Source organism: Melanotaenia boesemani, chromosome 23, assembly GCF_017639745.1.
Source record: "Melanotaenia boesemani isolate fMelBoe1 chromosome 23, fMelBoe1.pri, whole genome shotgun sequence".
Taxonomy (NCBI): Eukaryota; Metazoa; Chordata; class Actinopteri; order Atheriniformes; family Melanotaeniidae; genus Melanotaenia; species Melanotaenia boesemani.
Genome location: NC_055704.1, coordinates 9,968,554 through 9,996,509, shown reverse-complemented (window position 1 = coordinate 9,996,509; position 27,956 = coordinate 9,968,554). Strand labels below are relative to the sequence as shown.

Here is a 27,956-nt window from a genome sequence, read left to right as displayed (position 1 = left end):
AAAAACAATGCCTCTACTCTGACAGTCTACACAGGATGAGCTCGCGCAGTCTCCGGTTAACTTTATGTTTTGCGATGTCTCGCGCAGCGCTTTGACATCCACAGCGCTTCAGGACTCACCAAGGGGAAGAGACGCGCCCTTCAGAATCAGCAATGTAAGTTTAAAACTTTATTCACTTCAACTCGAACAAAAATGTCTCCGAGAGTTTGTCTGTGGAGGGCTTTACGCTCCCGCGAGCGCCAGACGTTAAAAGTGTCCGACCGCTGGCAAAATGATGTGTTCAAAATATCTGTTTGACTTATGTTGGTTTAATATTAAAGTAGCCACGTGCAAAAATAATTCAAGACTCTATTGAAGCTACAGTAGTATTAAATGTACATTTTTTAAAAAGTGTTTAATTAAGATGGAACTGCTACCTGTTCAGCTAATGCACACAGCTGGAGGCGTTGAGAGCTGGGGTGCTACTTAAACACAGTCCACATAATTGATTTAATAACCCCGCGAATTTCCCAGGAGAAAGTTTAAACAGAGTGTGGCTTATTCTTCTGGCGAAGTTCCATTAAAAATTAATTTCTGGTTATGTATGTACGCTGCTTTATCGGGTTATTTTTCCTGCACAGTGGTCGCAGTGTTCAGCAGATAAATGAATTATTTTAATGTGCTGCGTTCAGGGTCCCCTATTACCAGCGGTCAGCATAACAAACGCCTGTTTCCAAAGGCTGTTTCTTTCTGAATTACTCAACAAAGCAGAGCTGATTTTGCAGTTGAGCAGCTTTCTAAAAGCAGAGCAGCTATAAATAAGTCTCAAATAAAACTGTAATGTTACACATGTTAATTGATACCTTTTTAATTGTGCATCAATTCTAAAATATTATTGTATATAATTATTGCTGTTTTCATAATCCAAAACTACTTAACTTAATTGGGCTGGTTGGAAATTGTGCATACTTTTGCACAAGACCTTGAGTCATGTCTTTTCTGCCAATAACAAACATGACAGAACTAACTGGGCACCAACATGTCATGTCTCAGCTTGTTTTCTGATAAAAATCTCCTATCAAAGAACCAGTGTCCGTGGTTTTTCCTATACATTTGAAGGAAATTGTGCAACCGATGTGGTCTAATCCTCCTGGAACAACCTATGCAAAGTCAAAGGTCACTTCAGCATGTGTGACACAACACTTTGGTCTCACTGACACCAGATTGTGCAGTGTTGTCATTGGAAAAGAATTTTTAAACAAATCCTTTTCAATATTACAGTGCAAGTATGGGGACAATGCTAGGTATAAAGTTTCAGATAGGTTATTTAAAGTGCCTTGGAATGATCTGGATGTTTTATGCACCATGTGCACATCGTATTAAATTGAGTTTTGTTTGTTTTTTGCAGTATCCTAACAAATACTGTTCTTCCTGCTGTGTTGTCAGGTTGGGTAAGAAATCATTGTTAGTGGCTCTGCTGGCTATCTCTATTGGAGTTTACCTGTTGCCGTCTCCCATAGATCCCAAACCACATGTGTAAGCATAAATGTTTGGGTTTTTTTTTTCTCCATTTTTTTACTTCAACATTCATTTACTGGGCAATTGGTAACCATTTATGTTTATTCAGTCTGAAAGGGCCTCCCCCAGCCCTCGAGGGGCCACTGGCTGTTAACACCCGCCTGCAGAGGGGCCGCAGGCTGTTCGAAGGGAAACTACATGGACCAGAATCCTTCACTGCTGATGAGAAAGGTGAGTATGGGACGTCAGACTGTGACGTGTGAAGTGTTTATTTTCTAATTGCTGCTCAGAAGAGTAAAGAGGCTGACAGGAGAAGTTAAACTTAAGTCATGTCTCTCATATCACTGGATGCTGCAGCTAATCACATCGCTCGGATTTGTTTAAAAAAATAACTTTAAGGTGCAAAATGCTTATTAATCTGGTTAATATTTGTGTTCTGATTATTTTACTCCAGAATATTAGATCTTCTATTCCTCATCAGTAGAAAGATTTTTTTATCCATATCATGGTTGTCGAGAATCTGTTTTCTTTCAATAATAAAAAGACTTTCTAGCTCCAAAATGGCAAAAGTTGGGCTACATGAATATGAAATTCAAAAAAGGACCAACCAAACACTCCAAATCAGGCTCTGTTTTTTCTGTCCACAATAGTTTTGGGGTTGATTGAAGATATATAATTAGCTGGGATTCGTTTTTCCCACCAGATGTTTCCACTTCATCCAAACTGAACCTTAAATTAGATTTCTACTGGCCACATCATCATCCATCCATCCATCCATCCATTCTCTTCCGCTTATCCGGAGTCGGGTCGCGGGGGCAGCTGCCTAAGCAGGGAAACCCAGACTTCCCTCTCCCCGGCCACATTCACCAGCTCATCCGAAGGGATCCCGAGGCGTTCCCAGGCCAGCCGAGAGATGTAGTCTGTCCAGCGTGTCCTGGGTCTGCCCCGGGGCCTCCTTCCGGTGGGACGTGCCCGGAACACCTCACCAGGGAGGCGTCCAGGAGGCATCCTAACCAGATGCCCGAGCCACCTCATCTGGCTCCTCTCGATGTGGAGGAGAAGCGGCTCTACTCTGAGCCCCTCCCGGATCACCGAGCTTCTCACCCTATCTCTAAGGGAGAGCCCGGCCACCCTGCGGAGGAAACTCATTTCGGCCGCTTGTATTCGAGATCTCGTTCTTTCGGTCATTACCCACAGCTCATGACCATAGGTAAGGGTAGGAACGTAGATCGACCGGTAAATCGAGAGCTTTGCCTTTTGGCTCAGCTCTCTCTTCACCACGACAGACCGATGCAGAGCCCGCATCACTGCGGACGCCGCACCGATCCGCCTGTCGATCTCTCGCTCCATCCAAAGCCGCGCTCCGCTTAGCCCGCCGATACCCATCAGCTGCCTCTGGAGTCCCACAGGCTAAAAAGGCCCGATAGGACTCCTTCTTCAGCTTGACGGCATCCCTTACTGCCGGTGTCCACCAACGAGTTCGGGGGTTACCGCCACGACAGGCACCGACGACCTTACGGCCACAGCTGCGGCTGGCCGCCTCGACAATAGAGGCACGGAACACAGCCCATTCAGACTCAATGTCCCCCGCCTCACCCGGGACTTGGTTGAAGCTCTGCCGGAGATGGGAGTTGACAGGGGACTCTGCCAGACGTTCCCAGCAGACCCTCACAACACGCTTGGGCCTGCCAGGCCTGACCGGCATTCTCCCCCACCATCTGAGCCAACTCACCACCAGGTGGTGATCAGTTGACAGCTCCGCCCCTCTCTTCACCCGAGTGTCCAGGACATGCAGTCCGACGACACGACTACAAAGTCGATCATCGAACTGCGGCCTAGAGTGTCCTGGTGCCAAGTGCACATGTGGACACTCTTATGTCTGAACAAGGTGTTCATTATGGACAATCCATGACGAGCACAGAAGTCCAACAACAAAACACAACTCACAATGCACCCGACCCCTATGGCCCCTCCCGTAGGTGGTGAGCCCACGGGAGGAGAGGCCCATGTCTCCCTTTCGGGCTGAGCCCGACCGGGCCCCATGGGCAAAGGCCCGGCCACCAGGCGCTCGCCTCCGTGCCCCACCTCCAGGCCTGGCTCCAGAGGGGGGCCCCGGTGACCCACGTCCGGGCAAGGGAAACCTTGGTCCTTGTTTTTTCATCATCATAAGGGTTCTGTGAGCCACACTTCGTCTGGCCACATCATCATTTTTACACAATTCTTTGTTTGAGCCTTCAAACATAACCACTAGACCAGTTGTTCTCTAATTGTTTATGCCAAGTACCACTTTTAGGACTGACATTAAAATATAGTAGAGAGGATGTACACTTTTCCATCAGTCTTCAGACAAAAGGAGGTTAATTCCAAATGAAAAATATTATTTATCGAGTGGTGGCAGCTATCATATTCTGTATCTCTTCCCTCCCAGCACAACCTCACCCATATGAACCGATCATTATTTTTCACTGTAATCCAATTAAATCAAATTGATTCATATTAACCAGTTTTACATAGAGCTAAGCTAGCTGAAGAAGTCAACAGACTGCACCGAAGCAACATTTTTCCTGTGTGTATTTACAGGAAATGTGTACACAGGAACAGTGGATGGGAAACTGTGGAGGATCGGTCCTGATGACAGCCTCACCCTCATCACACACATGGGACAGAATCTACCAGAATGTGGTTTGTTTTCTTTTTTTTCTGTTACTTTTTCTATGCTTGTTCAGGGACAACTGTATCCTTCCTCTTCTTAACTTTCCTTTATTTGTGTGTGAGGTTTCCATTACACGTTTGTGTCATAAAGAAACTCATTATTATTAATTACTTGTTCCATTTTCATTTCAATTTAATTCATTCATTTTCTTGGTGGCCTTTTCCAGTTCAGGGTTGCAGGGAACTAGTGTCTATCCCAGGCAGGATACACTATCACACATCATTATCACCAGTCTATCACAGGGCCAACATAGAGAGACACAAAACTGTTCATGCTTTTACTCACTCCTAGGGAGGATTTAGTGTTATCAAAGAATGATCAATTAACCTAACATGCATGTCTTTGGAGGGGGGGAGGAAGCCAGAGTCACACTGGAAAACCAAATGAATAAGAAGCAGTTTTAGTGTCATTTTACAAGAATACAATGAAATTCTGTTTGGCAGCATTTCTGTCTCTAAGCAGCACAAATTCACAATATTAAAAATTAATAAATAAAAATAAAACTATATAAGTAATAAATATTAAAGTGTAGTTAAAATGTTACACATAAAAAAATAGAATGGTTTATATTAAAACTAGTGCAAAAAGTTGCAACTCACCATTGGCTGGGAGGTAGTAGTGGGTGTGTGTGTGTGTGTTTGTGTGTGTGTGTGTGTGTCATGGTTCCTGCAGCAGTCTCTTAATAGCCATGGGCAAAAAGACTCCCTATACATGACTCCCTTATAACAGAAAGGAAAAACTTTTCAATGACCTCAACTGATATAATCTGTAATGAATAGAAATTTTAATTAAATAGGTCATTGTCTTTTTCAAACAGCATAAATTTAAAGGTCAGTTTAGTCTTTTTTTCACATCATCCAAACTTAATATTTCTGTTAGAGAAAAACACCAAGTTATCTGATTATTGAGGTAAAAAAAATAAAAGAGTTTGACTCTCATGCTGTTGCTGACAACGAATATTCTGCAGCTTAATGTTTATTGTGTTGTTCCAGGCAGCAGCACTGACTATGAACCTGTGTGCGGTCGTCCTCATGGTGTTCGTATGGACCGCCACGGTCAGCTGATCGTCGCCGACTCCTACCTCGGGCTGCATAGTGTCGACCCCAAAACAGGAGAAAAGACTCTACTGTTAGCAAATTCAGATGGTACGGTGTGTTTATTGTTGTCTTACTAAATGAAGCCCTGTTAGTACTAGTTTATCCAGCCTTGTTTCCTCCACTTCTCCTTTCTATCCTCAGGTCCTGATGGTGTTCCCTTTGCCTTTCTGAATGGCCTCGAGATTTCCTCCCAAACAGGGATCATCTATTTCACAGATTCTTCCAGCCGCTGGGGGCGCAGACATGTCAAACTGGAGGTGAGAGGAGAAGGACCAGATGAGGAAATGAGCTTCAGGTCTGAGCTGTTAAAGAAGAATCAAATCAACTCCTTGAGGTTTAAACTTAAAAAAAACAACCCAAAAAGCAGCTGAAAGAGTTGAAAAGAAGTGACGCAAATTATGTGACTCAGCTCTTCTGACAGAAAATTAGAGGAAGGAAAGCTGATGCAAGCAGGCTTTGTGTCTTTTCAGTGTTGCCTGGTAACAGCAGCCCTCCCACACATAATAGGAGTCTCAGACTGGTTCTTCATACCCATCCAATAGAAAGTCTATTCAGAGCTTCTGGTCAGGCTCCAGGAAGCACTTCAGAATTAGTTAACCTTGAACAGATTCTATCAGGAATGATTTGTGAACGTTCATGTAAATGAGAAATCAGACTTCCTGGAAAATGCCTGCAGGCACGTAAAGCAGACATCCCAGAGGAATGAGCTTGGAGTCATTAAAATATGAAAATTCAGCCGGTGGTTTTCATCTGAAGGATTAAACAGCCCTGAAAAATGGTGATCACTGGCTGTGAGATGAGTAGATGAGGTGGAAAATATCCTGATCTGTCTGAAATGCTGCAGGTTTGTTCTCATGTGAACACAAATGTGTTCAGTGACGTCCACTCTCACTAGTTTGTCACATTCAGATATTTCTTAGGTTCATGGTGAAGTTTTAAACAAATGCCCATGAATGCATCCGGTATAAATCAAAACAACTTAATAGAACTAATGACTAATATCACAACGTTTAAACTTAATAGGAAAATAATTAGTAAATTAATTAAATTAGCTAAACTAAAACTGTGTGTTTGTTTTTTTGGTATTTTATTATTGCTGAAATAGATCAATGTGATTGAAATAAACAGATAAATTAATTTAATAATTTAAATAGAAAGATGAACCAAACAAAGTTAACACAAACAAAAAAAAAGGGTAAAACTACAGGTCTACATTAAACAAGAAGTATTTTTTTCATGTAAAAAAAAATCAGTACAAATAAGACACACTGCAATGTTATATACATACATAACAAAGGTCAATTGAGCACTGATGTACAGTCGTACATCTGTAATATGTGTAGACACAAATATAAACGTATGAAATGCAAGACAAGCATAATATTAACACAATATTGATAACGTAATTTCAATGTAATATTAAAAAATAATAATAATGAAGATATATTACAATCATGTACAAATAACTAATAATATTAAAAGCAATATTAATGATAATAAAGATGAGAAAAAATGTATATGAATAAAAAAAAAAAGAAGAAAAACCTGGAAGCACTGTGAGAGTCCAGACCTCCGCCAAGTCATAGGGTCACTCACCTGAGAAAAACCCAAAAGACCCAGCAGTTTACAAAGCAGCCCATATAGCAGGTAGGCTACTGCTATATTTTGAACTGTATCAACATGAACATGATCTGGGTCAAAGGCAGATTACAACATTACCATGATGTCATCTTTTAATAGTAATTATAATGACTAAGATTATTATCACCACTAATAATACTGTTAAGAAGAAGAAGTTTAATGTAAAGCTAATTCAAACTGAGGAGCAAAATGAAACTGAGCGGTTTGATGTTTCAGGTGATCGAGTTGAACAGCCTCGGCCGTCTTCTTTCCTACGATCCTCGGACAGGAAACGTGACGGTGCTGTTGGAGTCCCTCTACATGCCCAACGGCATTGTCCTGTCACCTGACGAAGACTTCCTGCTGCTGGCTGAGACCAGCATCGCACGCATACTGCGGTACTGCACTCACACACAGTTGTTTACGAGTCATTTTGAAGACATTGCATTGACTTGCTTTAATTCTCTGGGGGCCAGTTTTAAAAGTATACATTTTAACACAAAAATGTTCAAGAGGATTCTCTCAAGTTTAAAAAAGGATGAGTATGTGAAAAACTACACAAGACCACACTAAGCTGACTCTGTCTCCTCTCAGGTATTGGCTGAAGGGCCCAAAGGCCGGCACAAAAGAGATAATAATGGACAACATGATTGGTTACCCTGATAACATTCGCCTTAGCAACCACAGAACATTCCTGGTTGGCATAACAACACCTCGCTTTCGGAAGTTCATGCCTCCCTTCCTGGATATGATCGCTCCATACCCAGCAGTCAAACGCTTCATGGCCAAGGTAAGTGTGTTCATCATTCCCACACTGGCGTCTTCTTAATCCAGTCTAAATTACTTTATCTAAACACGGGGGAGCGAGGCTCGTTGTTTCAATCTGAGGTGTAATCGGATGAAGATGTGTGGTTGCAACCACAACCTGTCTATGAAGTCACTACAGGAATACAGGAATTATGTTTTTGTTCTTTCACCACTTTTGGTTGCCTCCTCATTCCAAATGGTTGTACAGTTGTCCATAAAACATTAACTGGAAACCAGACTGATGAAAAACTGGTGAAGAACTGATTAAATTATTATTCAGACCCATAATATTCCAGACCACAAAACAAAAATCTATAGCAGCAGCAGGAGAAATGAAGTTAGGCAGCAGAAAAATGGCAAAGTGATGAGTCTAGTCAACCTTGGGTGTGTTCCCTTTCTTTAATTATGTAATTAGTTCCCACACAATTTGCTTTAAATCCAAGAAGACCCAGATGAGATGGCTTGGGCATCTTGGTTAGAATTCTCTGGATTTTCTGTAAATGCGTCTCAGATGACAAACATAAGCAGAAATGTTTAAAATTAAATTTAAAAAAGGATAACAATGTTCCGTTATTTATATCCAGTCAGTCAGACGAAGCTTTGTTTCAAGCTGCACTCAGACTAGATGGTGCGAAATGTAACAGGACAGTGGGAGGACCCTTCAGTAACACACACACTGTGTTACAATGACACACTTAAATGAGTGAGTGAACTAACTTTTTGGTGGAAAAAAAAAATCTTTTGTTTTTGGACTGTTGATTTGGCAAAGTTTGTAATTTATTAGATTTTCTTTCAAATTTAACCAGGAATAACCTCATTGAGATTAAGAATCTCATTTACAAGAGTGTCCTGGCCAAGACAGCAGCAAACCAAGTTACAAATCAACCAAAACCACCAATAAAATTACATATAAAATCTCAAACATACATCAACACTTCAAGTTACAAAATAATATTAGTCAAAACATTTACAATCTAAAGACTCGTCATTTAATGCTTGTAGGAGCCATATGTCGGGTTATTTATTTTCCTGTATAATGTGTGTGCGCACAGCGTGGTGACATCACCGGTGATTGTGGTTGGCACTGTGGGTGTGTTATCTTCATTAATGGGTACGCTCACCTATGTCTGGTTTGGGGCCTGAATCATGGAGGCAGGGTGAGCTTTGGGAGAAATTTTCTATTAACCGTCATCGTTATTATCATTGTCACTGTCAGTGTTTATACCATTAACATAATCTAAATGCATTGTTTTATATCTTTGCACATCTGGAACAACATCAAACAAAGTAAGTGGCTGTTTCATGAGATTGTGACATGGATGTGAAGCAATAAAGCATCGTAACAAGTGAACTGGTTTAGCGTGACGCGTTTTGGACATAAATCCTCAAGTATTAGCCTGCCGCGGCGTTTGGTTAGATTTGAAGTTGGTGCGCCGCAATAATGCTCTTAACTTACTTTTAAAAAGGTGTAAGGGAACCAGTTCCCCCAGACATAGCTTATCCTGAGTCCTGAGTCACAGAACGAAGATTGTAGCTACTGTTTCTTTTAGATTGGATAGCATTACATAAGTATGAGGGAAGCAGATTTAGTATGCCTTATAAATAAAAATGTGCCAATGGTTTTGTCTCAGGATTGTCAGCCAGCTCTTTCATACAAAATACAATGAGTTAGAGCTTTGAGATTAGTTATAAACCTCAAAGCTCCATGATAAACATCCAATGACTTAAGACATTGTGAGGATGTATGCATATATAAAACATCACCATAGTCAATCAGTAACATAAACGTAGCATCAACAAGTCTCCTTTTAGCAGCAAAAGAGAAACAAGACTTATTTCTGAAATAGAAACTGAGACGCAGCTTCAACTTTTTAACAAGTTGTTCAACATGCTTGAAAGACAATGTATCATCAATGAAGAACCCAAGATAGTTAAACGATGAGACGGGCTCAATCACATCACCCAAGGACGTCATAATAGGAAACAGGCTCAGTGCTTTTTGCTTTGAGTTTGAAAACACCATTTGCATGTTGAAGCAGCTGGAACCATCTTGTCTTTGTGTTTGCAGGTGGTTCCTCTGAGTTTCTACAACCTCCTCCTGCCACGCTACTCTCTGGTTCTGGAGCTCGGATTGGATGGCAAAATCGTGGGAACTCTCCACGACCCGGAAGGGCGCCTAACGTGGGCCATCAGTGACGTCTTCCAGCACCGGGGGAGGACCTACCTGGGAAACACCGACCTACCATTCCTGCCTGTCCTGGAGAGCTGGGAGAGCTGATGACTGTCAACAGCTTCGTGAGCACAGGAGACTTTTTTTTAATTTGACATTTTACACCTGAAGTGACCCGTGTCTTCTGATGGACACTAGTGACTCCAGAGTAGAAAACTGAAGATGTTTTAGGACAGTGTAAATTCATATAACTTTCCATCTGCATCTAAAGAGGGATGAATAGTGACTTTTTACCAAAGAAAACTAGAAATGTCCCATTAAAACTGATCTGAAACTCTGGAAAACTCCCCACATGATGTGCAGCTTAATCAAAGAAAGCAGGAGTATCACTAAACTGAGTGGGAGACATTAATCTCCTTATATACACTCCAGAGCAAAAATAGTCCCTTTTTCCTTGAACTGGGCCCTGAGCTAAGATTAGTAACAACCTCAAATGAACAAGTGATAAATTTATCTTCACTTAATTGGCTTACAGGCTGCTTTTGAACTGGATGTCTAAGTAGAATTATACAAACAACAAACTGGACTAAATGACTGAACTTCACCAGAGACACCTACTTAATAATCAGTCAATTAATCAGTTTAATCAAAACTTAAATGTGCACAAAAATGTTAATACTGAAGTAGATTGTGGATGTGGATTGTCAAGTTTCACTTCCTCACTGCTGAATCTGAGATTAACCTTTTAAAATATGAATACTGACAGTCTCAAAACTGTTTTAATTACCTCACTATGATAAGTTTTTAAAATAAACATTTTATGTTAAATCTTTGTGGCTCTGAGAGTCGAGTTAGTGAACTTATTGCATATGAAGCTGGAACAGACTACTATAGTTAATCAAACTGTGAGGAATTTCTGCTTTTCTTTTCAGTTTTTTTCCAATTAATTTAAATCTTTTTCTGGGTAGAGATTGTGACATTTTAATGCACCAAAACTGATGTTGATTAACCTGGAAATAATCTGTAGTTTCAGCTCTCAATGCAAAGTGCTTCCGGTTTGTTTTTGTTTCTTTAAAAAGGCAACGTAAACCTTGACTTATAAGAAGCTTTCTGCAGGATTCTTAATGTAAAGGATGCATGACATTACTGGACATTTAACAAAAACCTGTTTCTTTGCTGCTTGGCAGAGCTTCTCTGATTTGGTTTAATGGATTAAAGATCTAATTCTGACTAATCATTGTCATAATTTGATAAACTTAAACATTCAAAGACTTTTTGAGTGGGCAAATCTGCTGTGATCTTTTAAGAATGTCTTTATTTGGACAAAAACACGAGCCAAAAATACATCATAACAATCATTAAAAACTACTCTGAATAGTCAAACTAAAGACAGACTGCAAAGTGCATCAGTGAAGTGAAACAACGTGACCAGCTTTACGAGGAAAAACAGTCTGGTGATGGGTTGGTTCAGTCCTGTGGTCTCATGAGGAGTCAGATCTGACGTGGAAATGTTAATCCAGTCCAGTTGTGTAACACGGAGGAGGAAAGAGCTGCTGCATGGAAGTATTACTCACAGTAACAGCTGGAAAATCTTATCTGGAAATGATCTGCAGGTACCTGGCAGTTACTTTTTTTTTGTTTTATTTGGCAGTAATTTATTTCTATTCAATTTATATTGATATAGTTCTGTTTAAATAAAATATATCAGCAGAAAGTCTCAGCTTAAAGGAGCAACTTAACATTCAAATAAAAAAAAGTGCATACTTTTAACAACTTATATGAATGCAGTTTATGGCATTAACAAATCTTCAAAGCATAATAAAGTTCCCTTAAAGTTAAAGATGAAGTCAGGTAAATTAAATATTTTGTTTGGCTTTAAAAGGTGTTCATCCAAACCCATAAATTTAAATAGGCCGTCAGATCTGAGCTGAAGATGACTTGCCTGTGTTTTTTCATCAACCGTCCCATGAGGACATTTTCTGTATGTTACAGAGGAAATCTGGTTCAATTTAATGCTTCAGACATGTCATACTTAAAGACTTAATCTCTACTTTCACCACTTAGATTTGTGTTTTATCTACACATGAAAAGTTATGTACTTCAGCAAACTTTGTTAAAATGCAGTAAGTCCTGATGATTTTTAAAAAGTCACAATTATTTTGAAAATAATGAAAAACTAGTCTTAGTCTTGAAAACTAGGGAAATGTTTGTCTGCAGCATCAGTAATAAGCTGTTAAATCTTTACACTGACTTTAAAGGTGGTTTCAATGAAAGATTTTTTATATATGTTCTAAGTCCAGACAGGTAGCCAACAAGAACGGATCCTGTCCAAGTTTCTCTTGAAGGAAAATTATTTAAAATGTTTACTGTGAAACTTTAAATGTAAAATTTTGACTTTAACAACCTCACTGCTCACTGTAAGTTTTACTTTGCTGCAAGGCACTGATCTCCGGTTCTCTTCCAGTAGGCGGTGCCACGTTTTCTGTGGACATTATTCATGAATATCCATTTCTTTCTTTTAAAGTTTCATTAATTTTTACTCCTTTAATCAATTCACAGATGAATCCAATTTGTATGTTTCCTGTTTCTGTCCAGTTCCAGGTCAAAATGTACCTTTTTTCTTTTAAAATTCCAGACTGAGCCAGTGGACTCCAACGTAAACACTCGTGCTTCCATGCTTAGTTATACATGGACTACTCTCCTTGTTCCGATATACAAGCACAGATGAATAACTGATTCATTGATTTAAGTGTATTCAACTCAACTCCAACAGGTGATGAGTCTTTTTTTTTTTTTTTTAGGTTGACCTTAAAAACATATTTTTTGTACTTGTTCACTATGCTGTCCTAAATTCTCTGTGCCGGCCTCTTCAGTTACTCCTAGGTACAAACCTGCAGCACAGACTAGAGCATGCTCAGGTCACTTGGCTACTTGAGGTGTGAATGACTGCATACTCACAGGAGTCACTTTAAATTTTTGTGTGATTTTAGTTGGTTTAAAAAGCAAAACATTTATGCATTTATTCTGAAAGTCCAGTCAGAATAACATACTGATTGCAAATGGGATCTTTAGCATGCAGGTGGTGGTTGTTGCCACTTCCCTTCCCACATTACTTTTAATTTTACTTTAGTTTTACTGTTTGAATCTTATTAAACATAAACATGAATTTTTCTAGTCGTGGTGAGGTTATTCCCCATGAAGACAAAGTGTTGAAATTACAGAATTGTAATTAATTGCAGTGTGAATAGGTTTGATTGTTTGGAAAAGTGTCATCAGCTAGTTCAGATTTTGTTGATCACTTCTCTTAGGATGTCAAATATAGTTTAAAACTAATCACATATATTGTAGTGTTATACAGATAAACTCCATGACACTGTTTGCCAACCATCCATTGGTGATTTGCAACAAATTTGCACATTGCAAAATGATTGATGGCTGGATCGGTGAAGAAAATCTTAAGTATTGGCAGCACCTCAAATTGTAGTCCAAACGTCTGGTTAACTAAAAATATTCTTTTACCAGAGTTTTAGGGATCACCCAGCTGCATGAAGAAAAGCCAGGGATATCTAGATGAGCTGGGGGGAGAAAAAAAAAAAAAATTTAGAAGGATATGACCGAGCTGATGCGCAAAACGCTGATAAGAAAACAGGATCTGAATTCATGGCTTGTTAGTGGTAATCAGTCTTGAATAATCTGGCTTCCTTTCACAAATATTAAACTTATTTAACAGAGGCAGTAACACAAAGTTTAAAAGGTGAGTCCTGCATCCGGAGAGGCCTCATGTCTCCATGGTAACCCACCTCCCCCCCCAATACGTGATCCCTTCTACAAGAGATTGGCTCAGCTCAGGAGGCCGAAAACAAGGCAACAACAGCAGGAAAGGCTGAATACAAATACACAAAACAGCCTTTCTTCCTTCGTCTGCTCCTTCCATCTTCTCGTCCTTCATGCTTATTTCATCATCTGTCTGAGTCTGCTGAGCCTCCAACTGTGGCTGGGAAACAGCTGTCGTGGGTCAAATTTGTACCTGTTGGGGGAAAAAAAAGCATATTGTTAAAGCTTGAATGTGCAGGTTAGGTGAACAAGTAATACTTTTCTAGTAATTCAAAAGCAAGTATAATGATACTTTGCTGGTTTACTTTTGCTGTTAGAGTATTAAATTATTGTTCCTGTAATTTGGTTCTAAAATCTATTGTTATTTGCCCCCTTTTAAATGAGCTACTTTAAATGTGGCATATTGTGCCACTTCCTGATCCGTAAATATGGAGATGTTCATTTTACATGTAGAACAAAATAATAAGTGAAAAGTTTAAAAATAGGATAAAACAAATATATATTTTCTTCTTAAATATAACCTCAGAAATGCAAACATACTAGTTAAACCACATCTTGTTTTTCCTCTTAAAGGGATTCTGGAAGATGATTAAAAAGCTTCTTTGGGCTTTTTTATATAAGTTTCATCTGCACAGGGTTTACTCGAAAGCTAAATTAACACATTAGCAAAGTTTTAATCTAGATGGATCACCATGGTAACTGATGTTGAACCCATAGCCTGTTGCACAGCAGGTCAAATTGAGAATTTCTGATTTTATCGCTTGTAAAAAGCAACTTTTACCAACTCTGCTTCTGACCGGATACAAAAATCAGACTTAAATTATTTAAATGCTCAAAGTCTGATGTTTAAATTCGGTAATGGTTGCCATCACAACCAAACTGAAAGCCCTTTTTAGGACTGATGTTTTCTTAATGTCAGATTTTAAAACATAGCTTTAATTAACACTAATTTAATAAAGTCTAGTTAGTAAATGTTTAATGCTGATTAAATTTATGCAGGTCAATTATCAAACTTAACTTCTATGGCCACTCAATAGCATTTTTTTTTTAATTGTATCTACTGAAAGGTTGATCAAACATGTTTTTTTTTAACTTGAACCAAAAACCTTTTGAGTAGAAGTTGTTGTTGAAGAAATTAAACCATTCTGATTCCCCCATAATGAAGCTGTGCAGTTACAGCACATCAAAACTGTGTTTCTATGACAACGTATTATGCTTGGTACTGACTTTCTGTTGATGTCATAATGTTGTAATGCCAGTGAAGAAAAGCAAATTGTTCCTTGTTGGTTTTTGTGAGAAACAAGCTTCTACTCGGTTTTTAATTCTACATTTTTCCAGATCTGCTACGTTTATTTCTTTGTGAAACATTTTGGCGTGAACAGACCTTGGATCGTACACACCGGGCGTCCGACACGACTGTCCAGAGCAGGACTGCAGCATCATCAGCCGATGGTTCATCTTCTCCAGGACTTCCTGGTCGATGGTTTTGGCGATGTTTGTCAGCTGGTAGGGGTCTGCTGTTACATTGTAGACTTCAACAAACACCTGAAGAGGACAGACATCCATGAGCATCATCACTACGTCACTCCCAATTCTGCCACTACAGGGCACTAAAGAAAGGACACTGAAGCTATGCAGTTTGTTTTATACCTCATTGTCATCAAACTCGCAGTACTGTAGGTTGGCAGAGGGGGCGACGGTGCGCACGCAAGCGTAGGTGTTGTTGTACGAGTCTTCACAAACACAGTCTGGGAAACATTTCTAGAGAAGAAGAGTTTTTCAGATGTACAGAAGTCGGTTTAACTCAGATAATAATATTATTTAATCTGGTCGTACCGACACTCCTGGCCCCAGCAGAGGGCAGGCGGGGTCGGACACGTTGCTTCCCTCTCCTTCATACTCAACCAGGATGTCAGTTCTCCAACTGCTGCTGTTTATCTTCCCCTCCTGATAACACACAAACACACACACACACACACACATTCAAGCTTTAACATTCCCGTTACTCTAACTGTAACCCATTTAACATTGTACATTGTAATTCAAAGGATTATTCCAAAATGTGGGTTAACAGGGATTTACTACCAAAGTAAAAGTAACAACTTCTCCATATGCCCATGTAGTGATGCTGGGTTTGTTTGCTCATACTACAAAAGAAAAACATCAGCATAGTTCTCACCATAATGGGCAGGAAGGAAATACCATCCATTTGGGTCTTGTTGACATTGTAGCCGGCGATGTCCAGAATGGTTGGGCCCAGATCGACGTTCGCCACCAGCATCTGGTGACATGACATGAAAAATTTAGCTCAACAGAGGGTGCAAGGGACAGACGAGTGGGCAGAATAACAAAACAGCTGCACTCTCTTTGCAAGCGGTAATTAAAAAAAAAAAACAAAAAAACAAAACATGTTTTCTCCAAATGACACAAAGATCTTTGTAGTTGCATTTCTGACAATAAGCCTAAAAGTCTGAACCTGAATATCTCCTGAGACCAGATGGATAGTGGGGAGAATATACACAAAACACCCAGGATCTTCAGGACTCCAGTAAAGCGGGAGTATGCAAAGGTACTTCAGAGTTCACATCTCTGTGCACATTTCCACACATCTCCACTCTGGTGAAAAAGACACTGCTATGTTTTTATCACCTTAGTGTACTGCCTAAAACATTCCCTTAAAGTCAAAGCTAATTTAGAGATTTGTATGGAAACATGTTACAGTTATTAGAAAATAGTCTGCTGATGGACTAACAGTTTAATAGATTTTTCTGTTCAAGATTTTTTTTAAATCTGATCTACAATTAAAACTCAATTTAAGTTGGTATTTAAAGAAAGTTAAAAACCCTACCACTGTACAGTAATATTGAAAGAAGGCCTACTACAGTGCATTGATCCGTAAGCGTATCCAGTATACACTGTATACAGTAGGGATGGGGGGCTGCTGACCTCAACTCGGGACATTGTGGGTCAGTGGAGGGAATACTTTGAAGACCTCCTCAATCCCACCAACACGTTTGCTGACGAGGAAGCAGATTCAGGGGACCTTGCCATGCACTCTCCCCATCTCTGGGGCTGAGGTGGTTAAAAAGCTCCTCAGTGGCAGGGCCCCGGGGGTGGATGAGGTCCGCCCAGAGTTCTTTAAAGGTCCCATATTATGCAAAATTCACTTTTTAATGGTTTTGGAACAGTCATACTGGTCCCCCCGCATGTGTAGGAGACCCGTAAGTGTGAAACTCTTTCAGGCGCTCTCTCTCCCCCCTGCTCCACCTCTAGGGAAGTAAGCGCTGAAATGAGCTTGTTTGAAAGCGTGTACGTTATGACGTCATAAGGGACAATAACCACTCCCCACAGAGCGATGGACCCGTCTACCGGCTCTCAAAGCCCGCCCTCTAAAAATCACCTAGCGCCCAGTGTTTTTCCCTCTTCGGCAACCCTCGTTAGCGGACATGGCTAAGCTACAGAAGCACTGTTCTGTTTGTGGCTGCATAAATGAACACGAAAACGTTTTTTTTACTTCCATCCACTGAACCCACGAGGACTGAGTGGATTAATTTTATTTTTGGAGGAAATGTACCCGGAAAACTTCCAAAGGTTTTGCATGTCTGTGGCCAGCATTTCAAAGAGGACTGTTTCCACAACATGGGGGCATGGAAAGCAGGCTTCGCCAACCGTTTGAAGCTGAAGCCAGGTTCAATACCAACTGTCCGTGACACAGCTGGAGAGGTAAGAGCTGGCAGTTATTTTATCGTTTCGGCCTTATTAGTCTGATAGCTTGAAAATATATTAACCTGTCAATCACCTCATGACGGGCGATGCGATGGGCGGAGCCAACAGCTGAGCTGCTCCACCAGGGTTCCGCCCACCATAAACGGCACATTTCTGAAGCTGCTAAAAAGAGGGAGGTGAAGAGAAGCCGCTGCACTCAAACTGAGGGTCGATTTGTCCATACCATGGCGGAAATATTTCATTTAGATATTAATGAATGGTCTCAGATTGGGAATAAAGTGTATAATATGGGACCTTTAAGGCTCTGGATTATCGCGTCAAATTTTTGTCAAAACCAGGGAGAGCAAAATAAACATGCTCGCGCGCAGATTACACTACCATCGCGCAGAAATTCATTTACCGAGAGGACAAAAGATCCTCTCGCGTGACAGACGACCAACTCCCGCGCGCGTGTGGAAGGCCTCGCGCGCGCATTTTACGTTCCGAGCGCGCGAAGCTGGATCAGACGCGCGCGCGTTTCTGTCATGCCGCCCCCGCTTGAGGATGGCTGCGCTCTCGCCAGCGTCTCTGCCCTCGCGGTGACGTTTTCCTCGCGCGGATCAAAATGTGTTTTGACACATGGGGCGGGACAAATCTCCATTCTATAAGCCTTCTCCTGATTGGTCCGCGTACACAGGAAGTTGTGTCAGGAAGACCTTGACTGACAAGACGGCTGGAGCCGGGACAGTTGCGGTGGTTTTGGCATTTTGGCAACGATACTTTGCTTGAGGTAAGTGGAATTCACAGCAGTTCTTGCTTGAGGTAAGTGGAATTCACAGCAGTTCTTCCCGAAAAGTACGGATACTCCTCAGTAAACTATGCCGTTTTCGAATTAACAATTCTACAAGGACAAAAATCAATTCGATAACTTAGAATTGCTTAGGAATATGTAGTTAGCACGAGTAAAATATGTCAATAGACCAAGGTACTTTTTGACAGTTTGTTTTCCTGGTATAAAAGGCACTTGCAGAAACCAAAAACAGACTGGTTTTTTAGATAATTCTAAGTTATCGAATTGATTTTTGTCCTTGTAGAATTGTTAATTCGAAAACGGCATAGTTTACTGAGGAGTATCCGTACTTTTCGGGAAGAACTGCTGTGAATTCCACTTACCTCAAGCAAAGTATCGTTGCCAAAATGCCAAAACCACCGCAACTGTCCCGGCTCCAGCCGTCTTGTCAGTCAAGGTCTTCCTGACACAACTTCCTGTGTACGCGGACCAATCAGGAGAAGGCTTATAGAATGGAGATTTGTCCCGCCCCATGTGTCAAAACACATTTTGATCCGCGCGAGGAAAACGTCACCGCGAGGGCAGAGACGCTGGCGAGAGCGCAGCCATCCTCAAGCGGGGGCGGCATGACAGAAACGCGCGCGCGTCTGATCCAGCTTCGCGCGCTCGGAACGTAAAATGCGCGCGCGAGGCCTTCCACACGCGCGCGGGAGTTGGTCGTCTGTCACGCGAGAGGATCCTTTGTCCTCTCGGTAAATGAATTTCTGCGCGATGGTAGTGTAATCTGCGCGCGAGCATGTTTATTTTGCTCTCCCTGGTTTTGACAAAAATTTGACGCGATACTGGATGCTGTAGGGCTGTCTTGACTGACACGCCTCTGCAGCATCGCGTGGACTTCGGGGATAGTTTGCCTGGACTGCCAGACTGGGGTGGTGGTCCCCCTCTTCAAAAAGGGGTATTGTTGGTGTGATCCAACTACAGGGGGATCACACTCCTCAGCCTCCCTGGAAAGGCCAATTCAGGGGTCATGGAGAGGAGGCTCCGTTGGATAGTTGAACCAACAGGAGCAGTGTGGTTTTCGTCCCGGTCGTGGAACAGTGGACCAGCTGTACACCCTCTTCAGGGTCTTGGAGGGGGCATGGGAGTTTGCTCAACCAATCTACATGTGCTTTGTGGACTTGGAGAAGGCATTAGACCGTGTCCCCCGGGGACTCCTGTGGGGGGTACTCCGGGAGTATGGAGTGCTGGACCCTCTTGTACAAGCTGTTCGGTCCCTGAACAACCGGTGTCAGAGCTTGGTCCGCATTACCGGCAGTAAATCAGAATTGTTTCCAGTGAGGGTTGGACTCTGCCAAGGCTGCCCTTTGTCACTGATTCTGTTCATAACTTTTATGGACAGAATTTCTAGGCGCAGCAGAGGTGTTATGGGGATCTGGTTTGGTGGCCTCAGGATTAGGTCTCTGCTCTTTGCGGATGATGTGGTCCTGTTGGCTTCATCAGGCCATAATCTTCAGTTTTCGCTGGAGCAATTCACAGCTGAATGTGAAGCAGCTGGGATGAGAATCAGCACCTCCAAATATGAGACCATAGGGGTGGAGTGTTTTCTCTGGGTCGGGTATGAGGTCCTGCCCCAACTAGTGACCAAAAGAATGAGATTGTGAATACAAGCAGCCAAAATGAGTTTTCTCCACAGGGTAGCTGGGCTTTCCCTTAGAGATGAGAAGCTCTGTGATCCTGGATGGGCTCAGAGTAGAGCAGCTGCTACTCTGCATGGAGAGGAGCCAGATGAGGTTGCTCGAGCATCTGGTCAAGATGTCTCCTAGACACCTCCCTGGTGAGGTGTTCCAAGCACGTCCCACCGGGAGGAGACCAAGGACACGCTGGAGGGACTACATGACCCAACCCTGGATAAGGGGAGGGTTGATGGATGGATGGATGGACGAACGGACGAAGGGAGCCTTAAAGGCTAGCAGTATGTTTATATTTTCTTGCAGATGTGTACAAGAAAACTGCCTGTACTAATAACTCATAGTTCTTGTTCCTGTACAGATGTTAGACATGTGACATTTTCAGGCCCAGTTATCCACTCAGAGCCTCCACACACCTTTTTACACTAACATTTACATCACATGAACATCTCTGAAAGAAGAAGCTTCCTCACATACTGTTTGTCAAACAGTTGAATTTACAAGCTCCAGCTCAGCTCACTAAAATGTTTCATGTAAATCTTGTCCATATCTGTGTGTGTGTGTGTGTGTGTGTGTGTGTGTGTGTGTGTACCTGACTGGTCTGATTGGGTTTGATGTTCGGTCCTCTGACCATAAGAGGAACCCTGATGTCAAACTCGTACAGCTGCCTTTTATCCAACGGCAAAGAGAACTGACCTGAAACAGGATGACACGAATGCATTGTCACTGTGTTAGCTCACAACTTAAGCAAACTGGCAGATAATGTGTAAAAAAACACACATACCTGTGTGGTACCCGTTATCAGAGGTGAAGAAGATGTAGGTGTTGTCCAGTTCACCTCTGACCTCCAACCTCATCACTATCTTCTCCACCAGGTCGTCCACTGACAGTAACGTCTGCCACCTACAGGCCAGGAGAAGCAGCAGGGGTGTGAGAAACATACAGAAATTAAAATTAGACAAATAAAAAGAATAAATATAAAAAGTAGAAGAAAAGAGGTGAAGTGACCTTTTCCTGAAGGCATCATCAAGGAGCTGAACAGAGGAGTTGGTCATGGGAGTTTTAGCCTGTCTGATCAACCAGTGTTTGTCCTGAACACAGAAAAAGGTTCAATCATCCTGATTATCAAAGACTCATTGCCTCTGACTGAAGTCTTTTAATATCCCGTAGGATTCAACAGCCCTACCTTCCCATGGATGTTGAAGTTGGGGTCCCTGGGAGCCTTGGTGCTGTTGAAGTGATCCTGGTACTGAGGAGCTGCTGTCCAGGGCGAGTGAGGGGCCGGCGTGGACACCATCATAAAGAACGGCTGGTAGCTGGATTTATACTGGAGGAACTCCAGAGACATGTTAGCCTGAGAAAGAGGGGGTGAAATTAATTTTTAGCATTTATTATCATAATTACACACACTTAATTTAATTTCCTCTCTCCTTCAGTTGAAACTTTTGATTTACCAGAACATCTGTCAGGTAGTCTTTGCTGTAGTCCGCTCCATGTTTCTGAGCCTTTCCGTTCACTGACAGAGTGTAGTTGTAGTATTTACTGTTCTTCTCCTAGAAGACACATCATGTTGAATTATCCTTCAGTAGGGGGCACCAAAGTGTGTAAATCTGCCAAAGTTGAGTAATGTTGCTTTAACAACCACTAGGATGCATTTGATGAGCACAAAGTAGAGTAAAATTTTAAAAAACATTCAACATTTTGTCAATCTGTCTACAATTATGTTATTTAGGTGATTTTATTGAAATTTTGAGTGTCATTCATTCACTTTACTAGTGTTGGAAAGAAGATGAAAATCCCTCAAGTTTGAGGCCTTTGAAGCGGTCATAAAGTGGTTCCCAATGTATTTTCACCAACCTGCTAAATTAGATTATGTTATTGTTTCAAACATTGTCCCACATCTGAATTTTTACTTGAATATTTCGGCTGTAAGCTTTTTAATTGGAGTCGACCATGTGCACTAAAATCCATTAAAACTGGAAGATGGTAAGGGGTAAAGGAAAAATAAGCCAAATGAAATATCCAGAATTTTAAAAGTACATTATTTTAATTTGAAATGTTTCAGTACTGAATAAAAAATGTCTAATTCACTATGCAGGCTTCGAGCTTCCACATGTGCATGGCTTTTGAAACAGAACTGGACCAAAATTGAATCAAGATCTAACCAGAACTGAATTAGCTGAAAATAGGATTAAAACTGGACAAAGATGAGGCCAGGTCTGGATCAGGATTAGTCCAAGATGGGCTTCTAAGCAGGTAAACACCTTTTAAAGTCTAAAACTTTCTGAAAGTCCTCCACTCTGGACAACCATCCTGGAGAAGTCAGGTACAGGGGGCTTAAATTAAAGATGAAAAGATTTTTAATTTTTTATTCTTATTTTATGATTTATTTTTTAAACCATCAAATTGAATTAATAAAAAAAAAATACAAAGTAAGAATATGTCTCCCCTAATGATGCTAATTTAAGTCCAAGTGAGAAGGAAGAAACCTTCTGAACCAGACGACTGTGTCTGTTCAACTCAACAGTGATGATAAATTGCTGCTTTATTCTTGGATGTGATCAGTTTGTAAACCAGTTAGAGACATCCCGTAAAATAAAGAAAATCTCATTATACCCTGTTTATTAGTCTGACCTCTATTGTAAAGAGTTTCCAGTCACATGACCACATAAACATCACTGTGAATTATAAGGTGGACCGATCATGGACCACCTTTCAAAAGCACATAAAAAATCTCCCAGAATAATAAAAAGCTGCTATCTTCAATCTAAAAATATATACCCCAATAAAAACAAAAAACTATGTCTGAAAATATGGAAATAATCAGAAGGTCAGAGGATTTTTAAACATTTCAAGACATTCAGATCCTGCATTATTTCTCAGGAAGCAAACTAAAGTTGATTGCACACACTGAGCATGCTCAAACCTTTGAACAGAAGGTCAGATTTCCTAAATTTCATCTAATCAGTATTCAGATAATCTAATAATCAGAAATCTGTGCAAATTAGGCTATATACATGGCAATGGTTGCATTTTTGGTAACATTGTTTTAATGTATTGTCCCTGTGAAATGCATTTTAAATTAATTAATTAATTAATTAACCCACAGCTTCTGGAGTAACATGTTTTTAAAACAGTGTGTGAAAACTGGATCAAAGTGCGACCGGGTGGCTAAAGAATGACCACACCATCAGAAGATCAATACAAGCTCTGCTCCCCGCGAGACAGAAAAAAAGAACTTCATCTCAGAGTTTGGTAAATAAAAAAAAAAAATCCTGCTTCTGTGTGTGTTAGGTCATCATTACACAGAAAACACATCTTTTCTTGTCCAGTTTTCTTGTTCGTTTTATATGTTTAGTTGTGTAAACACTCATCCATGACACAGTTGTCGTCATACTTCCTTTATGGATCCATCTGGCATTCTTTACTTCCAGGAATCCAATGTTTTAACCTCTGAATTAACACATTTTGTTCTTAATGAAGGATATTTATTCATTAACAAGGAATAAACCTGTACTTTAATGGCTGGTTAATAGCTTATTTTTTTTATTTAAAGTTTTAATCAAAGCTGGTCTGTGAGTCAATAAACTCTGTCTTACCAATGCGACCCAGTAGTTCCAGCCTGGAGGAACGTGCTCCACCCCACCAGCATCAGAGTGCCCATACTGGAAGACACAGACATGGAAATGATTTAATGACATGTATGTATTCATATTGTCATAAGACATAAAATATTTGGATTGACAACATTTAAAAAATAAAAAAATAAAAATGTCTATTTGCATTAATCAGAAGAAAATAAAATCTATTATTTTAAAACAAAATAAGTTAGGGAAGTATTTTGCAATTGATCAAAATCTTCTAATCTATTACATATAAGCCCATATTTTAGTGTAAATATGGCACCGCTCCTGACAAACTATTAGAAATGAGGTTTTAGATGGACATGTTAAGGTCAACTCCAGATTTCACCATTTCAGCTACATGAAGGGATTTTTGTTTTTGGTAATACATATGAATATTTAAATAAAATTTAATAAACTTAACTATTTCAACCACCGACTTGAGATCAGAAACTGTAGTTAAACAATAATATTGATTTAATTGATGATGATGTTTTGCATCATCTCCATCCAGACCGCGATAACAAAAGCATTTGTCTTTTATAATCTGGATAGAAATGCTGAAACTTTGTCTATTATATTTCTTTCTTTTGATTTTTTTCTACTCTGCAAAGCACTCTGGGTTACATTTCTGTTTAAAAAGTTCTACTGTATGTTAAAGTTGAAGTTTTGCCACAGTGTGATACAAACATACTGAAGAATATCACCACTAAAGCAGCATTATTGAGCTTTGGCAGATTTTTGTACTTTGGTGCCCCCTAATGAAGACTAAGTTAGCCTTCATTTTGCATCCTGTCTCTTCTCTGAGCTCTTTCCATCCAGTAAAAGTCAGTTTGATGTTGACGCTTGTCTTGCTCCGTTTCTTTCTCTCTCTTTTCCTCTGACAATGTCCTTTTGCATTTTTTTGCTGAATCAGCAAAGACGTGTGTTTTAAAGGGCTAATGTGCACATATTAGTTGCTAGTATGTGACACGGTGCCATAAAGCAAAAAACTGTTGCCATATGATGCTCCAGGCTGGAAAAAAAATGTTGTGAAGTGCAGATTCTCAGCCTGGGGGTGCAATGTGCATAATAAATGTCAGTTTGTCATCAAAAGGAGTCAGAAGGATTTAAAGTTGCAGCGTTATGTAATGTTGCTTTAAAGTATTAAAAATTGCTGCTTAAATTGAAACCTTTCAAAGCAAAAAAAAAAAAAGTGTTTTTAAAAGAAATATATATTTAAAAAAAAAATCAGGTGTTTTATTTTTAAAAGAAAAAAGGCAAATGCAGGACAGCCACTCATTCTTTGATTGAGGCGGGTCAAATGAGCCCCAGGGGGGCATTTTGCTGAACTATAAAGTATTTCCCACAGCTCAGGAATTCTTTGGGTGAAAATGACTCCCTCTAAAGTGGCCTAGAAACTCTTAATCCTCTCAAGGAAAATGGAGAGGAACCCGGATCTCAAGGCAGGAAGTCAACAGGAAGTTAATCAGCTTTGATGTGCAATATGTAGATGGTTAACTCCTTTTAATCTTCAGATAACTGCAGGACACTTAAACACTCTCAACCCCCTTCCCTCACTTGGTTGAGATATTTCCCAGCGAAGAAGGTCTGGTAGCCGCCGTAGGTCTTCAGTAAGGCGGGGAAGGTGTGGGACTCCTCGCTCTTCTGCCAGGCTGTGCTGCTGCAGTTCCCCTCCAGCGTGTTGTTGATGACGTGGTGGTTGTGGGGGTACTTTCCCGTCAGGATGCTGGCTCGGCTCGGGCAGCACAGTGGGCTGGCAACAAACTGATGGACAGCGGAAATGTCAGGGCACATATGGAAGGAAAATGCTTGCATTTTAAATGATCCATTAGAGAATGAGGGTAACGATATACTCACTGCGTTTGTGAATGATATTCCTGCATCGCCAATTAATTTTTTGGTTTTACTCAGTGGATTCTGAAATAAAAATAAAAATACATTTCTCATCATACATCTGAAAACACTTTAAAAGCTCCACATAGTGGATCTTTGACACAATTCTCCTTTGATTTAAGCTAAATATGGTGAGTAAAATCTTTTCACAATGGATGTAAAGGGACTTCCTGCATAAGAGAACGTACACTCAAACATAAATCAATCCCTCTAATATTTTGTTGGACTATCTTTGGCTTTTGTTATGGAGCTAAAGTCTTGGATTGGTGGTTGCAGATTAAAACTGATGTGAAGTCTTCTCCAGTACATTCAAAAAAATCTCAGTGATGTTAAGATCTGTACTCTGTGGTGGCCAACCCGTAAGTGAAAGCTATAGCTAATGCTCCCTAAACTTCTCTTACATAGTTTGACTCCTGGCACTGTCACATGCCATCAGGGAAGAACAAAGCTGCTGATCAAAAAAAACCCCTCTTCATTCACTAAGCATTTCATTAACTGTCCTTTTTCTAACCAGAGTTTGATCTTTATGCTCCCCTAACAAAATTCCTGTTAGTATTGCTGTTGATTGTCTTTTATTTTTGTCACCAAATGTTTAGGTGATGCACCACATCACTTCCTGGAAGATGCTCACAGATTTCCCACTTGTTACCATTAATAACCCATTAATAACCCATGTATAATATCCATAACCCCAATCTATTCCAATTTAACTGATCTAATTCAAACTTTAAAAATCAATATAACCTTTTTAAATAATAAAATGTTTTTTAAAATACTTGTAGTAAAGTACTTGTAGTATACTTGTATTAACAATAAGGACTTATTTTTAATCTCGTATTTAAAAATGTTAATTAGGTCTTCAACATAAAAAAAAAGCTAAAGGGCCCTTTGTTTACATATTATACTGAAAGGTCTGGGTTGGATTTCCTGACTCATTGGTCCTCAAGTCAAGTAAGATGGAAAACAAATATAAATGCAGCTCATTAGCCATTTCTGCGTTTAACATTTAGATAGTAAATCAAAAAGCACTTTAATTCTATTAAATCTGTTTCCACTGTTTTCCCTAAGGAGAAACGAACATCATTGGATGTACTCAATATTATCAGAGATGATAAAGCACAATAACACCCAGAGATTTTCAACATTTGGTAATTTAGTGGAACAAAAGGCATTTAACAGGATTTTTTATTACGCATATTCTTACAGCTTTGTACACTGTCAAAGTACCAACTAAGATGGACATGTGGTGGACATCTCAGTTTGAATGCTGACTTTTATTTTAAACAGAGTCTATGTTTACCTAAAACTGAGAGAGGAGATAGGAGATTATAAGCCTGCTGACTCTGCGTGATGCCTAAATGATGTCTCCAACCAGGAATGTGAACTGTCAGCTTTATCAAACTAGATTCAATCAGTTAAATTTGTCATGATACGCCTCCAAAGAAACCATCACAGTTCTTAAATTGATAAAAAATTTGTTGTAAAAATCGGGTAAAGGTTAAAATTTACTGACCAACCCCCCGATGGCGATGTCCAAGTCGTCTGTTAGGATCAAAACAATGTTGGGTCTCCGGTATGACTTGGCAAACACTCCGCTGCTCAGGTCGCAACATAACGTGACGCAGATTAAGAGACAATTTAATAACGTCGCTCGACAGAAGCAATTTGTCCCCATTTTCTAAATTCAACTAAAAACTACTGAAGCTGCTCGTCTGTAGCCGCAGCTCTGTATCTGATTACAGCGTGAAATGTAGTTAGTCGCACGGAGCACAAAAACGGCCTTGTTTCTATGTGAGAAAATACTTCCTTGTTTTCTGGTCACGTGATCTTGCTTAGCTACGTGAGCCCCACGTCAGCTGATTTAAAATCCTGACTCCGCCCCGCGTCAATCATGTCTCCTAATCACTGATATTTTAGGCTTTATGCCTATCTTATTTTATATTTTCATTTCATTTATATATCTCTTTATGGTTCAGTTTTATTAGTTAGAAAGCAGAAACAGATTTATATCAATTGTTACATTTTAGATGCTTTGATGCTCATAAATCCATTTTAAAACATTTATTTTTTCAAGAATTTATCATGCAGCTCTAAAGAATCTGTACGAGAAATAGAGAAAGATATTGGATAATTTAAATTTTATTTATTCATTTTTACCCAAAGACGAGCTCAAATAATTCCATCCAGAGATGAGAAATGGGTAAAAAGAAATTTGAGATAGACATGGTTTCTTTGGTAGTTTTTTGTTCTCTTAATTATTTGCATTTTCACATTAAGTTTTAAGTGCAGGACAGCCTTATATGGTATGGACTTATGAACCAGCCCCTGTCACCTCACAGATTAAAGCAGGTTTCAAAATGTTGGGAAAGGTGAATGAAAACTTGATGTAAATTACTGAAACGCATCTATCAACCCACTTAGTATCCAGGAACAAGATATTAAGATGGTGGGAGTTTACCTTAACAGTAGATTGGACTTTGTTGGATGGATGAATAATAGGACACGAAAAAAATCTT

The 27,956-nt window shown here is 40.2% G+C and overlaps 2 protein-coding genes across 3 annotated transcripts; one reads left to right on the top strand and one right to left on the bottom strand.

Moving 5' to 3' along the window:
* Positions 1–11,204, top strand: zgc:194209 (uncharacterized protein LOC570908 homolog). 2 transcript variants are annotated; one of them, XM_041976984.1, is made up of 9 exons: positions 1–154; positions 1,388–1,515; positions 1,607–1,728; positions 4,078–4,179; positions 5,203–5,355; positions 5,449–5,564; positions 7,165–7,325; positions 7,522–7,717; positions 9,803–11,204. In XM_041976984.1, exons 1-9 carry the CDS (start codon positions 65–67, stop codon positions 10,010–10,012), a joined length of 1,278 nt encoding a protein of 425 aa, XP_041832918.1. In that variant the 5' UTR covers positions 1–64; the 3' UTR covers positions 10,013–11,204. The 2 variants fall into 2 exon arrangements, with proteins under 2 accessions (XP_041832918.1, XP_041832919.1); XM_041976985.1 differs by having other exon boundaries at positions 73–154; positions 1,426–1,515.
* A 1,462-nt stretch (positions 11,205–12,666) lies between these two features.
* On the bottom strand, positions 12,667–27,264 carry gnsa (glucosamine (N-acetyl)-6-sulfatase a). The gene is made up of 14 exons (XM_041976983.1): positions 26,954–27,264; positions 25,405–25,464; positions 25,105–25,311; positions 23,521–23,586; positions 21,376–21,474; positions 21,108–21,275; positions 20,930–21,012; positions 20,706–20,824; positions 20,514–20,617; positions 15,918–16,019; positions 15,575–15,685; positions 15,389–15,499; positions 15,123–15,283; positions 12,667–13,931 (listed from the first exon to the last, which is right to left on the bottom strand). The coding sequence occupies exons 1-14, from the start codon at positions 27,113–27,115 to the stop codon at positions 13,856–13,858; spliced, it is 1,629 nt and encodes a 542-aa protein (XP_041832917.1). The 5' UTR covers positions 27,116–27,264; the 3' UTR covers positions 12,667–13,855.
* Positions 27,265–27,956: the final 692 nt, after the last annotated feature.